The sequence below is a fragment of the Gymnoscopelus braueri genome, assembly GCF_963280865.1.
Source record: "Gymnoscopelus braueri genome assembly, chromosome: 7".
In the NCBI taxonomy this organism is placed as follows: domain Eukaryota; kingdom Metazoa; phylum Chordata; class Actinopteri; order Myctophiformes; family Myctophidae; genus Gymnoscopelus; species Gymnoscopelus braueri.
In genome coordinates, this window is record NC_137608.1 from 24,629,203 (window position 1) to 24,645,017 (window position 15,815).

The 15,815-nt window shown below is 42.9% G+C and overlaps 1 protein-coding gene across 1 annotated transcript in view; it reads right to left on the reverse strand.

Moving 5' to 3' along the window:
* Window positions 1-4,311: 4,311 nt before the first annotated feature.
* Window positions 4,312-15,815, reverse strand: part of ghra (growth hormone receptor a) — a 48,378-nt gene continuing 36,874 nt past the window's right edge. The window contains exons 5-10 of the mRNA XM_080434270.1: window positions 14,652-14,830; window positions 13,315-13,468; window positions 12,426-12,513; window positions 12,205-12,274; window positions 10,074-10,306; window positions 4,312-9,440 (exon numbers count right to left, since the gene is read on the reverse strand). Of these exons, the coding sequence (XP_080290396.1) occupies window positions 8,669-9,440; window positions 10,074-10,306; window positions 12,205-12,274; window positions 12,426-12,513; window positions 13,315-13,468; window positions 14,652-14,830 (1,496 nt within the window). The 3' untranslated portion in view covers window positions 4,312-8,668. The remainder of the gene's footprint in view (window positions 9,441-10,073; window positions 10,307-12,204; window positions 12,275-12,425; window positions 12,514-13,314; window positions 13,469-14,651; window positions 14,831-15,815) is intronic.

Consider the following 15,815-nt stretch of genomic DNA (forward strand, 5'->3'; position numbering starts at 1 on the left):
TAATACTTTCTGTCTAAAAGGTCCGACCAAAAAAGTCCTTGCGGACTTGTTTCCGTTGGGGTCCTTGGTATTAATTTCATAGACATATATAGTAGCAACCTAGTAGCATCTACTCTCCTTTGAAAGGAGGTCAGGTCAAATGTCAAATATCTTCAGTTTCTCAGCAATTAGCTGCTCTGGTTGCGCCCAAGGTTCTGAAGATGACTGAAGAGTCTTTGAGAGTGATTCCCTGGGCAACAGATCGACGTCAAACACGTGTGAGTGCCTGCTGCTTTAACAACAGTGCTCAGGTACTGGTTTCAACTGGTAGCCATGCTGCATATCTGGCATGCTGAAGAGTGCTTCCTCTTCAGTGACTGAAGCTGAAATGCTGCATCCACAACAGCAGACCCACAACCCATACCAAGGTCGTACATACATGCACAGTAAAACCATCTGTATGTTCATTTAACCTCTGAGAGTCCATTTGTTCACTCACTTACATGAACACTGAGGACTTTACAGTGTGCCCAATGTCTCCTCCAAACTAGAACTCCAGATCAGTGTGTCACATGATCACTTAGGGTCAGTGTGTTGTCCTCGTTGTGTTAACATGAACAATTGTGGCTTGCTCTGAAACCATTTACACATTTCTTTTCATTTTTAGACGTTTCCGCAAATTCTGCTAACGTCATGTATACGGGTGTGTTTTCTGTTAGTTGTGGATGCATAAGGCGCAGGATTATGGAATCAGTTTGACCAAGCTATTCCTCTGGGGTTTTACTTGATATAACCCTTAAACCCTACTTACTGGGGTCCCCCAGAGGGTCTATACTTGGTCCCCTCCTTTTTCCCCTCAACACCAAATCTCTTTGCAGAAAATAGCCTGTCTTGCAAGCTTGTAGATCTGCTCTTTTCTATGAATGTTTGCCTATTTTCACAGAATGCCTATTCTAGGATTGAATAGGGATGCTAGGGTTCATGTGGTTGGAGCAGTTAAGTCACAAGTTAAGCAGAGAAGGCCAAGTCCAGTCACAGGCCCTGATGTTTGCGACTTACAGTAATTGCTAGTCAAGCGCTGTATACCAAGAGATATGTATGTTTAAAATAAACAATACAAATAGAAATATGAGGGTGGTTTGTTTTCCAGAGAAGTTTGAAAAATGTGCCCTCTCTTACTGAGAAGAGTCATCAGCAAGGGGAGCGTCTTACAAGCACATTCATCTACACTTCTCCAACGTTTTCGTGCGAAGGACTCCCAAAATTATATGTATTAGGCTGCAAACCCCCCTCTGAAAGGGTTTTGTGCCAGGGTCCCCCTGGCACAAAAATAGCAGAGCTATTGTATATCTGCTATTTTTGTATAACATATGGTTAAAGTGGTTAAAATGATTATGACACTATTAACTAATTTAGCTGGGGACCCCCTGGAACCCTCCCACTTTGAGAACCAATCATCTAGGTAAAGTGCTGATATCATTATTCTATCGCCTACGACTGCCTCTGGTTCCCTGGAGTGCTGTGAATTCAAACTGTTCTCCACATTGACATTTTAATACACTGTATGTGGGCGTGTGAAAAAAATAAACACATTCTGGAGTGAGCTATCCCAGATGATACACAGAATCATGTCTATACTTTTAAAATCTGAGGTTTCCATGTTGCGAGACTTGCAACATAATGATACGCACGTCAGAAACACCACACATACGTGCTGCTTACAGGCCAAACGTTTAATATAGCAATTTTCTTGGGGAAAAGCAAAACAAAAACAGAAACCAACCGTTGTACTAGGTGAAGGGAATGCTTTTAATCATTTCAACTGAGAAAATGCGTAATAAAGGGCAAACAAGCTAAATTTGAGCAGGAGTGAGGACCTTTAATAAAACTCCCTATAGGCTGTTTATAGTCCTCTTTTTGTCTACACAGGTTTTACTGTTGATTTTGGATTGTGGGATTTGTGTAATGTATTATGCTTTCCTCAATCCTCCCTATCGATGCACCTACGTGTATATATATATAACCCTGTACGCATATGTCATTCCAATGAAATATTAAATACAAAAGGTTACGACGACACACTGCAAAACCGTTGGAAGTATTTTCGAGACCGGCAGCTCAACATCATCTCCTCTGTGTAATATATCTGAATAGTCTCTCAGGCTGCGTCTCTGAAAAGGTCAACAAGCAACCCGAGGTAATACATGAGGCCTAGGTGCACATCTAGTGTGGGCGTAATTGGCCCCAAGATCCAATACAGGCAAGCAGTGACTTATGGGTAATTACCCACAATGTCCTGAGACGAAGAGCTGTGAGTGGCTGTCTTTCTGATCCAATCAGCCCCACATGGAGCAGCACACAGTACACAACCTCTGTCTTAATTGTCCGATATGCTTTCCCCCCAATGCCTGGCTGTCTCTGCAGCGCTTTGCCTTCCACTTAGATCAGAGTAAGAGAGAATCACGCACTCGCAAACTCACACACGCGCGCAAACTCACACACACGCGCACACACACACACACACACACTCACCTGCACGCGCACACACACACACGCATGCACACATGCACGCACGCACGCACCGCACACACACACACACACACACACACACACACACACACACACACACACACACACACACACACACACACACACACACACACACACACTCTCTCTCTCTCTCTCTCTCTCTCTCACACACACAAACCCTGCTAGGAAGGCCATTTTGTGAGTCATCACCCTGTGCTGTCATCATGGTACATTGAGAACTGATCTGACCTCAACTGTACAGCATGCTGTTGGTTGAGGTTCATTCTAAATTGCACTGTTTACCGACAGCCTTGTGGTCAGTGTTGTGGAGGCTAAATTCAAAATGTACTCAGATTACTGAGGATATTATCTGAATGATCTACCGGTAAACCAAAACTACAAATGTTAGCCTATTAGTTGAAATCACCTTCATTTTGCCACGCAAATTGTTAAGACTATGATGTTTGAAAGGCCTTTTGAAAAAAAATATGAATTACATTCTGTAGAGGAGATGCCACAATTGGAGAATGCTTTATGCACAGTTCACTCAGCATGCCTATTATTTTTGCAATGAGGACTGAACAGAGGTAATACTCAGAAGTGATTTAGAAGTAACAAGAGAGGCTCCATTCACAGCATAACATCAAACGGTAAAAGATGAAGATATTCCAATTCTCAGACATGAGCACTACAGCAGTTCAGTCTTATTAAGTGCAAATATAGATTTCCCCCCCCCCCCATTTGTTGTGGCCTTGGACAGTGGTTCAAATCGTGACCTCTGACACACACACACACACACACACACACACACACACACACAGTTTTCAAATGTATAAAAATCTTTTGATGCGACGCATTGTGAGCTTGTAGATTGGCTATTTTCAAATGGACGAAATGCATATAGGGCTGAGGTGGATAATGTATGTTTTGTAATAATAATCTAAATCTACAAACTAGTAACATAAGTTTCAAATAAAAGTTCAATATTTGCCTCTGAGATGTAGTGGAGTAGAAGTGAAAGTATTGAAAATACTCAAGTAAAGTACAAATACCTCAAATTTGTACTTAAGTACAGTACTTGAGTAAATGTTCTTAGTTACTTTCCACCATTGCACGCTTGCACACCCCCCCCCCCCCCCCCCCCACACACACACACACACACACACACACACGCACACACACACACAGGTTCAAGGAGCAAGGTGAGTATTCATGGGAGAACCAAACCGTATAATGCTGGAGCCAAGGCCAGAATTGGAATATTCCTCCAACAATCTGAAATATGTCTTGCTGAATGCATTTGGTTAATGTGCAGCTGCAGTCTATATTTTATAGCCAATACAAATCCCAGAGCTCAAGAATACTTCCACTTCCATCATACGTATATGAAAAGAGAAGAAGGGAAAAAAACCCTGAAAACACTTTCGTAAGTATAATAATACTGAATATCACATATTGGGAGAAAGTCAAGTAGTGTGTAGAGTTACATTATAACTACTTGCACTTAGTCCATAATGGTCATGCATTGATATGTCTATAGGCTATATCTGCTGTATCTACACATACATTTTACTGAATATTCAATATGCTATAACAGTACATGAATCTGAACCCTATGTAGACAAAGTTTTGTGAAATAACGGAATTGAAGCATAATGGTTTTTAAAGTTCCTCATTGTGTTGAATTAAAACATGCTGTTTAATGTAATACGTAATTCACAGAGACTTGATTTAGTCTGCAATACGCCATTTCAATACTAGTTCTTGTATAAAAAAACGTGTACAAAAAAATGCTTGCTTGAAAACGTTTGTAACATTTATAAGCTTGAAATAATAGTTGCAAACTCCATTGTATTACACCAAAAATCGGCTTACTTTAGATATCCAAAAAAAAAAAAATGCAATGTGGTAAACAAACTATATTGTAAGTCTCAAAAAGAGATTCCCTGTTCCTCTTTCCATCTCCAACCTCTTAAACAAAACATTCCAGAGATTATATTATTTTGTGGTGCTACAAATTGCACAACTGCATCACACATTCCAGTTTGCACGCAATTCACAATCACCAATGTACACCTGCAGTGCTTTTATGAATCATCTCATCACCTTCATAATCACAGAGATGCATCAGGGAAATAATCAGTTTAAAGGAAACCTGCTGTATTTTTCACATGATAATATGATATCATATGGTATCATTTATGACAGCTCTGTGACCCGGTAGCAGTCTGTCCTTGGTACGTAAAATCGTATTAATGTAAGCAGTGGCAAATTCTATCAAGCATGAGCGATGATTGACTAGGATCCATGAGGCAACTGGCACTGGATCACATCTCTACTTTATGGTAAAATTATGTCAAGTATATATATTATAAATAATTTGGCCATGATTTCTGAAATGTGTCACAGTTTCAGTGAGATAATTAAGTTAATTTCAATTGAAGAATTAAGCAATAGGTATTAGTGGCAGCAATATTTTTTTTTGACCAAAGTCCATTTTCAGAATGTCTGAATATCTGAAAATCACATGGGGAATATGAAAAAGAAATAAAGAAATAATCCCTTTCAAAATGACAGTTACACTTATACACAAAACATAAACACAGCACTCTCCTGAATGCCCCCCCTTGGTAAGGCTGAATGCAAGAAAAATACATGTACTGTACCAAGCAGCAATACATTCTGATTAGTAACATTAATGATATACAAATATATACTCATAATCTTACAGCACTAGTAAATATATTAAGACATTTCTGTAACAGCATTGACCAGCTGGTCTCATCGGCATTAGGCAGCAGCAACAGAAGAACACAAAGTCTCAACAAGAGACAGGCAGAGAGAGAGAGAGAGAGAGAGAGAGAGAGAGAGAGAGAGAGAGAGAGAGAGAGAGAGAGAGAGAGAGAGAGAGAGAGAGAGAGAGAGAGAATGGCACATCAGAGAGAATGACATCAAACTGTATATTCACATTGAAAAACCTGTCATTGTACTGCTACTTCCTCTGTCCCTTGAAGATGGAGAAAGCAGGAGCCACAGAGATTGTCTGACACAAAAGACCTATTCAATCTGACCTATTCAATCTGACTCATCCTGCTGCTTATCTCAAGGATAGAGTCCCAAAGAGAATTATTCATGAATCATATGTCAGGGTTTGCTTTTGACCCTGAATTCTGCTTTGTTTACAGTTAAACGGGTTCATCTGTAGGTTAGTAGATGCAATACAACACATATACAGTATACAACACCTTTGATGGGAAATTGTTCCAACCGAAAGAGAGAGAGATCATTAATTATATTGTGCCACACACGACCTTGCATCGCACAACCTGTATTGAAATAGCTTATTTTCTGATGTGTTTGTGTGCCACAGGCATATCATCACAAGTCCGCTTCTGACCAAAACCCAGTCATCAGCTAAATGCCATAAGAGGAATCTCAAGTCATTAAAGATGCTTGTCGCTGCAATCTTCTGACCGTCTCCACCCACCATTAAATTAAATACAATGTCGATGTCCAAAGGGCATGTTTACACTACAATATACTGTAGTTGTTAACAACAGAATAACTCGCTAGGAATCATCTATGATCAACTCATACTTCTAAATCTGCACTACTACAACTACTTATAATACAAAGTCTGACTGAAAATGTGTACAGACCAGAATTCATGCCCTGTGTGGCTGTGGGTGGCGGAATTCTCATGTCCCTGTCCCTGTCCTACTATTTATTTGGGAAATGAATGTGGGTGATTATGATACTAGCTCCTGATAGGGCATTTTTGTCCATCTCTGTGTGAGGTCCATGTGTTGCTATTTTCTTAGTTAAGTTTGGTTTCTTTTCAGTTCATTGCAACCGATGACATGCAGATTGTATGTCATTGAGCTACTTCTGAAGATCAGCTGAAGGCGCGACAGGTGGTACAGTATGCATTAGGCATTTTTCCTTTTCTTTATAATTACTTGTCCTCTACTTTGTCTGGGTCTATATGCATGCCTGTGTGTGTGTGCGTGTGCGTGTGCGTGTGCGTGTGTGTGTGTGCGTGCGTGCGTGCGTGCGTGCGTGCGTGCGTGCGTGCGTGCGTGCGTGCGTGCGTGCGTGTGTGTGTGTTAGTGATTGTGCTGGTTTCTAGCAGTGGAGCTACAAGGAGAAAGAGGCTTTATACATCAGTTCACCTCTGCCTGCATACCATGCATACCATACATACATACATACAGTACATACATACATACATACATACATGCATACATGCATGCATGCATACATGCATGCATACATACATACATACATACATACTAGGGCTGTGAATCGTCTGCTATCTCACGATTCGATTCCGATTATTGGGGTCACGATTCAGATTTTTTCAAAACAAACGATTCTCGATTCAAAAACGTTTTTTTCCGATTCAAAATCGATTCTCGATTAAAACATGTTTTTTTTTCGATTCAAAATCGGCCCAGAACTTGCCACTTATTATACAAAAATACTGGGAGAAAAAAAATAATGGTAAAAATACATATTAATACAAATTTAAAAAAATAATTAAACAAAATGATTTTTGGAAAATGAGAATCGATTCTGAATCGTTCAACATGAGAATCGCGATTCGTACACCCTTAATTACATACATACATACAAGTGTACCTCATCACAGCAAGTGTGAGCTAATTACATGGTCATAAGCACAGGCATTGCAAATATTCTCTACTGTGAAACAAAAACAGCACGTAGCTAATCACACATTCCAGTTATTGTCCCTTCGATAACGGGAGGATCTACCGTATGGGCATTTAGCTCACTAATTAAGGCGACTCTGTAAAGTGATGAATGCTCTGTACTGTGGGTGTTGACGTGAAGGGTGAGACTTTGCTTCTTGCATGATGCATAATTAATCCCGTATTGTCTTATATCACGCCCAGGCAGGGGAAGGAAACAACCCCTCCTCCAACAACTACCAAGCACGTGCCCTTGAGGAAGGCACTTTATTCATCTGCTCCCATGGAGGTGTGCAGTGTCCAACAAGACAGTGGAGGCTTTGAGCAGCTCCCAGATGAAGGTGTGTGTGTGTGTGTGTGTGTGTGTGTGTGTGTGTGTGTGTGTGTGTGTGTGTGTGTGTGTGTGTGTGTGTGTGTGTGTGTGTGTGTGTGTGTGTGTGCGCGCGCGTGTGTGTGTGTAACCCCTTCTTGTCACTACCAAGGGGCCACATGCAGCCTCGCAGTAAATAATGTATTCTTAAACCGATCCCACGGTTACAAGGAAAAAAATGAAATTAATACATTTTGAGTGATATCTGACATTATAAAAATATATCCCTGGTCCTGTACAATATCCCATGTCCTGTGGCAATTGTTTTGAGTGACAAAATAACGTATAACGCTTTGTCTAATAATTGGTTGAGAGAAGAGCAGTCCTACACGACACCAATGCCGGTGACAGGCAACATTGTTAACGATGGATTATCGTAGGTATCATATGACGTGAAGATTTCGAGGACCCAATGTGCTTGTCCTCTCCCTCCCCTGTCCCGAGCTGTACATCAACATCTGCGTAAGATTAAGACTTCGACAAGAAGCAGTTATGTTACAAATTTGTTACAGTCAAAACACGACTGATTTCATGGCTCAGTTCTAAACGCAGCGAGCCAAAGACAGAATAACATCTATAGCAGATTTAGAACTGGGCTGCTTTTGCACTCCTTACAATCATAATCTCAGCTTATTATCTGTTAACATGTGGCACATACAGTATATGTCTACAAAGAGAGAAATCTGTGCATTGGGTTTTTGAGTGTGTCTTTTTTTGGCTGTCTATTATTTGAATGACATGATATACATCCAGATATGTCCAGTCTAATATGTTGATTGTTCAACATAAAATATTCACAAATTCCACAATTAACTGTTAAGCAGCCACGCTTCATCTCAACTTCTAGTTGCAACAAGAGTATTAGCAACAACAACAACATACTGCAGCAACTAAGCATTTGAAGCTTCCCTTTCATCAGCCTCTGGTAACAAACACCTGTGTAGTCTCATCCATGCTGTACACTGAGTTATTTTGGTTTCCAGCAGGAATCTGTTACAAAGCAGTCCGTCTGTGACTTTAAGGGAATTCCTGGAGCATCAACGCCACACCCAAAGGTCTCGTGGGATTTGCAGTCTTTTCAGGGCGATAGGTTGCCCAGGAAATCTGGGGAGATGTACCCTATGGGCATGGCCGGTAGGGGCTTGAGGGGATGCTGTGGGAGGCAGGGAGGGGGAGACTGGGGGGAGGGCGGGTTGAGGAGCAGGCTGTGCTGGCAGTCCACCTCCTGTACCACCGTGTAGTCTGAGACAGGGGGAAGGAATGGGCTTTCGGGGGACTCGGGAAGGATATAGGGGGACTGATATTCCCCCAGTATGGCTGGTGGTTGGGGTTTGGTCTCCATGGGCTGGGGGGGCATAGTCTGGTACCCCGCATTGGACACAGGAGCGCCAGGGTGGGTGCTGATCTGCCAAGCAGTTCCCTCTGTGGTGTAGCCGCCGCCATCAGGATCCATCACCAGCAGCTGAAACTGTGACTCTTTCGGCCTCCCGTCGTTCTTTTTTTCGCCCTCCTCGTCTCCTTCCTTCTTGCTTTCCTTCGTTTTTCTCTCCTCCTCTGTGGCGGGAACGGTCTCCTGGGATCTGAGTTGCTGGCCAGGCGACAGCACCACCCCTCCGGACGGGGTCACGTCACGGACCTGGGCGTAGAAGTCTGTGTTGACCCATGTCTGAGGCCCTCTGGGCTGGCTCAGGAGCCTTTCCCCGGCCTCCTGGGTGGCACTTCCGCTTGAAACATCGAAGGAGGCCACGTCGCCCTCGGGCTGGCCAGGGAGCAGGGTCGCCATCAGCATCAGGCTCTCCTGAAGGTCTGGGTCATAACAGCTGGCCCGGCCCGAGTCGTCATCAGGGAAGCTGAGAGAGTGAGAGATAGATTTAGGGGGAAAGGGGGGCGGGGGGATCGGGGGATGAACCAGAAGAGATGGAGAGACGGTGGGGAATCGTTTAGAAAAAACGACATATTTGCATGGCTGTTCAATATACAGTACAATCCTCAGTGCTGATTTGTGTCAATTGTAATACTCTCTTATAGGCCTGTCCCCGACTAAGGATTTGTTGGCAGTCGACTAATTTTTTTTCTTTTTTTTTTTTTTTAGGGCCAAAATACATTTTATTTCAAAGGGCCAAGTCTACACAGTTTGTTTTGTGTCTCCAGCAGAGTTTCTAGTGTCTCTATCTCTCTCTGGAAGAGGTTGCACATGAACTCTGCAGCCGCACTGAGGCGCTCCAACACAAACAATACCAATACAAAGACGAGGAATAAGAAGAATAAAGTGGAAGTTACGTGTGGTTGCAGGTGTAGACATTTTTTTTTTTTTTTTTTCGACTAGAGTTGACTAAGAGACACGCAGTCGACTCGGACCCCCCGCGACTAACCAGTCGACTAGTCGACTTAGTCGAGGTCAGGCCTACTCTCTTATAACAATTCTTTACTGTTATACCAAGAGAAAACCAACATCAATGAGAAAAAAGTCCAGTCCTTTGTACCTGAGGGAATGGGAGCAGCCTCGGTGGTGGTGGCTGGTGGGTTGGGACAGGGCCAGAAGCCTCTGGGTGTCAGAAGCCTGGTTGTCTCCCTTCTCCCCGGGGACGGTGTCCTCGACACCCACCTCGATGAACTCCACCCATGGCTCATCCTGGTAGAAATCCGCAGCGTAGGAGGACAGCCCGCCCATGCCTCCACCACTGAGGATGACATTCAGCTCCTCCAGCTTTCCCTTCTACATTGCAGGGGTGAGTGAGTGAAATGTAATCAGGAAAAACAACAGAAAAACAATACACTAAGGGCCCTATCGTCGGCAACGCCTTCTCCATTATTTAAGGGACAAGGCAGCTCCATTGCCCCTAAACGATATCTTCCGGCTGCCCTCGCCGGAAGATATAAAACTTGAGGCGACTGCCTAATTTGCGGGTGGAGGTGTGTTTTAGGCAGTGGTGGAACAAGCACTAGTATGTTTTACTTAAGTAAAAGAAGTAATACTACAATGTAGAAGTACTCTATTACAAGTAAAAGTCCGGAATTAAAAATTTACTTGGTAAAAGTACAAAGGTATTGGTATCAAAATGTACTTAAGCGATGCGACGCGTTGTGAGCTTGTAGATCGGCTATTTTCAAATAGTCTAGGTATAAAATAGGACTAAAGTGGTTAATATATGTTTTAATATAATGTAATAATTTATATCTGCAAAGTAACTAGTAACTAAAGTTTTCAAATAATTGCAGTGGAGTAAAAGTACAATATTTGCCTCTGAGATGTAGTGGAGTAGAAGTATTATAGAGTAAGTAGTATAGATTATTGGAAAGACTAAAAGTAAAAGTACCTCAAAATTGTACTTAAGTACAGTACTTGAGTAAATGTACTTAGTTACTTTACACCGCTGGTTTTAGGGGCGCGGCGTTGCAAACACGCTATCGAAACCACAGACTCTAGCTCTCGACCTCCCCTTATCCGTGTATGCCCAGCTTCATGGGCATACACTTGGACACTTGGTTTAATTCATTCATATCGCGCCCACTTGCCAACGATTTCTATATTCTCTGTATTAAGAAAAGTGTCTATGTTAATTCAATGCATCAATTATGATTTGATTACCACTCTACCAAATGCTAGAGGTTGAAATGGAAGTGTCGGGCGCCTCTTTTTTACAGTAGTTGCGTGTGTGCAAGCAGAAATATCTTGATCTACAACCTCAAGCACAACAGCACGTGACCAAGCTTCTTATTGTCTTTGTGAGGATTTAAAAGTATTGTTTTCACGCTTGATTCTGTTTGCGGCTCTACCCATGGTGCATTACTGATTGATATTCATTCTTTCCAGGGCTTGATGATGAGTTTCTTGGAAGTTCAGGGGTTAATTTTGTTGTGAAAGAAAAACTAGGCAGAGTGTTAAATACATCCCACATCACTTGTCAACAGCACACTCAGAACACAATAGTAGAGAGGGACCCACTTCATCTCTTATTATGCCTCAAGGGTGCTCGTGGCATTGTTTATCTCTCACTAAATAAGAGATGGTATCTGTTTTTAATTAACCATATGAACCGTGGTGCCCCGCTGGGCATGTTTGAGATCTACAGCTCTACAGATAGAAGATCTATAGATGGCTCTCGGTTTTATATCAGGATATCACCATGGATCACCGTGCATGTTATTTATTTCCAAGACATTAATGTTTTGATGTTGAATCTACATTAACATTTTCATACATTTTTGCACTGAACGTTTGATTGTCTCATAATGTTGTTTCACTGGGGTAAAAAATACATTGTGTGCAGTGGCGGAGCGTCCGGGGAGGCCAGGGAGGCGGCCGCCTCCGGGCCCGCGACCCAGGAGGGCCCGGGCCGTCAGATAATAAATCGGTAAAATCAGGCAAAAATAAGAATTAAACAACATAACCCTAACCTAACCCTACCCTAACCCTAAAACGAAATAAAGTGACAAAAAGCCCCCCAAAAAGTGACCGAATCCGCCGAAAACCCGCAAAATTTTGCGCGCGCAGGGGGGGCCTGATCACTGTGCTGTGCCTCCCGGCCCGGCTTTGAGTTGTTCCGCCACTGATTGTGTGACATGACATCAGATGACTTGCACATGAACACACATGCACACTAAAACACTCACCTTGAGGAGATCTGGGTCAATGCCTTTAATTTTTGGAACAGGTACAGGTGGCAACAGAATCACCATTAATCTATGAGAGGAGTGATAATCACATCAGTTTACAGATGTACATGTATACAGTGCGTGTGCGTGTGCGTGTGTGTGTGTGTGTGTGTGTGTGTGCGCGCGCGTGCGTGTGCATGCGTGTGTGTGCGTGCGTGTGTGTGTGTGTGTCTTCTCACCTGTGCTGTTGAGAGAAGACAATCAGCATTATGAGGATGACCATGCAGACAAGGCCAAAGATGAGAACCAGTGTGAAATGAAATGAATCTATAAAAGAACATTAAACAAAATCCAGTATCAGCATTATAATCATCATCAGCATTGCATTATTATTACATTTTCTTTTGCATAAAGCGCAAGAAAATATTTATCTATAAAGTCACAGAATCTTTGTCTGTCTGTGTAACTTTCCCAGGCATAACCGGGGTGCTGTCCGATCAGTTGACCTCAAACTTGGCGTGTGTCCCGGGGGCGTGCAGTCACAGTGTCAAGTGGCAATTCGGTCAGACCAACGGTTTCCGAGAACCGAAAAACTATGAACCGAAATATGCATCTGTCTGTCGGCGGGTCTGTGGAGGATGCACCAAACCTCTGTGTGTTGGGGGGGGGGGGGCACCGGCTTCCCTTATTGGCCAACCCGACCTGTTGGCTTCACTGATTAGATTGGCTGAGCTTTTCATTATGCCATCTCGCCAATGTAGTATGTGTCAGTGTGTACAATGAAACTCCATTTGTGTATGCCCATGTACTGTACGTCATCAACATGGCGTCAGCAGCAGTTGTATCATAATTGATAATACAATATATATCCATACAGTGTCAGGGGCAAACATTCGGTGAGCTTTGTAGATTGGCTATTTTCGTAGAGGTGCAGAGGGGAAAAAGAAGGGGGCTAGTATAGAACCCTGGGCAACTCCAGTCAATTATATATAGGGTTTAAATGGATAAGAACAACTTTCAGTCTCACTAAAACAGGATGAGCCAGCTCAGTCATCGTTGCTCAATATACAGTATGCTCACAACACACAAAAACACTTTGTAATCAGGAGACCAGCCCAGACTTCTTACCTGACGAGGGAACCTCGGGCACATATAAGAAAATGGATTCACTAAAGTTTCCAAATTTGGTGAAGGCACTCATCCTGGACCGAATGCGGACCTCATATTCCTCCCCGATGTTCAAGCCATAGATGGTCTTTTCGGTATTGCTCCGCACCTCCACCTGAAAGAGAGAGAGAGAGAGAGAGAGAGAGAGAGAGAGAGAGAGAGAGAGAGAGAGAGAGAGAGAGAGAGAGAGAGAGAGAGAGAGAAAGAGAGATACAGAGACAGAGACAGAGACAGAGAGAGAGTGAAGAGGACAGAGACACAAAGCGAAAAGGTTAGAGGGCAAGAATAACTGAATAATTTGCAGTGGGATGAAGACTGTTGCCTGTCACCCACTACCTGTACACCTGCTAAATACCTCAATTGTAAATTGCCCCTTTACAAAAAGGCTTTTCAAACACACTAGAAGATATGCTACAGTATTTATGGGCTAGAAGACAGTTTCAAAGGTTGAGTTTGTCTGACACTCAATCACAGAGTCAGACAGAACAACTCTGATTCTATGGGTCTGGGGATATTTCCGTTTGTGAGATCCATGACCTCTGACCCCGTAAACCTTCCTTCTCCTTCAAGCTGTTCCCCAGAGGGACTGGTTCCTGCTTCCGCTGCAGCCCCAACAAAGCTGCACTGACCATTGGCTGCTGGGAAGTGTGTCACGTGAAGGAGTCCTGGCCGTTGTATGAATGTGTTTGTATTTGTGTTTTTGCGTGTGCGTGTGCGTGTGCGTGTGCGTGTGCGTGTGCGTGTGTGTGTGTGTGTGTGTGTGTGGTGGAGTGTAGGGGGAGGGGAGATGAAACGAGAAACTTTGCCTCCGTGACCACACCTAAATGTGTTTGTCCATGTAAACATGTGTGTGTGACTGCATTCCTCTGTGCATGTGTTCCTATGAAGTGTAGCGTAGTGTACTGGAAGTGTAGGAGGAGAGAGAGAGAGAGAGAGAGAGAGAGAGAGAGAGAGAGAGAGAGAGAGAGAGAGAGAGAGAGAGAGAGAGAGAGAGAAAGAGAGAGAGAGAGAGAGAGAGAGAGAGAGAGAGAGAGAGAGAGAAAGATACAGACAGACAGACAGACAGACAGACAGGCAGACAGAGAGACAGACAGACAGACAGACAGACAGACAGACAGACAGACAGACAGACAGACAGACAGACAGACAGACAGACAGACAGACAGACAGACAGACAGACAGACAGACAGACAGACAGACAGACAGACAGACAGACAGACAGACAGACAGAGTCATAAACAGAGAGAGAGTCATAAATAGAGAGAGAGAGAGAGAGTCATAAACAGAGAGGGACTCACTGCTTCCCAGTTAGAGCTGTTTATCTTCTTGAACTGGACCTCGTATACCAGACTCATCCACCCCATCGCGACATCTGCTGAGGGCGGTGGATCCCAAAGGATCATGATGTCATAGTGCAGACCAGAGGGACTCACGTCCAGCAGCGTCCAGTTCAGGGCCACCGGGGGATCGGGATGCACTAGAAAACAAAAAACGAGCACGCTCAGTCTGTATGTAATGCAGTTTGCCGGGTGCACGGCACACCAAAATTCATAGAAGGAAAATAATAGCCAGTATTCCAAAGTCCAGAGGTGTAAAAAGTACTCAAATGTTTTACTTAAGTAAAAGTATCAATACTGCAATGTAGAAGTACGGTACTCTGTTACAAGTAAAAGTCCGGAATTAAAAATGTACTTGAGTAAAAGTACCAAAGTATTGCTATCAAAATGTACTTAAAGTACCAAAAGTAAAAGTATTGAAAATTGGAAATACTCAAGTAAAGTACAAATACCTCAAAATTGCACTCAAGTACAGTACTTAAGTAAATGTACTTAGTTACTTTCCACCACTGCACTAAGTCCTTCTAGTACTTTTAATTCATGGATGCACAGACAGCATATACGGACGCGCTTCGCACGCTTAGGATGGCGTGACTCCGAAACGCGTCTGTGTATGCGATCTGGATGCACTGCCAGGGAGCAACAAATCATATGACTTTATGGTTTATCTAATAGGTAAATGCATGACAGGACATGTCCCAATGGTCTATGTCCACTTGCAAAGCTTGCTTAGAATTGACGATCTCTGTCTTATGTGCTCCAGTCTCTATCTTTTGTCACACCATTGATCTTGAGAGCTTTCAGCATTTAGAGTTTTTCTGTGGCGTGCACAACTGCAGGGTTGCAGCCTTCTGGATAAATTGTCCCTTTTGTCATTATTGGAATCTGTATCTGGTTAAAAGACGGCTATATGAAATAACAACTGCATTTCTAAAGTATCCTAAGTATCCTTCTGATAAATCATCGACAAAATAATAATACATTTTACAATTGAAAATGTGCTATATTGCTCTTTATAATTTCCTCCAATTGTATTTAAATCTATCCCTGACAGCCTTCCTTGTTCATAGTTCATACTTGTTCATTGTTGTCCATGTTCATACTGTATTTATGTATATACCGTAT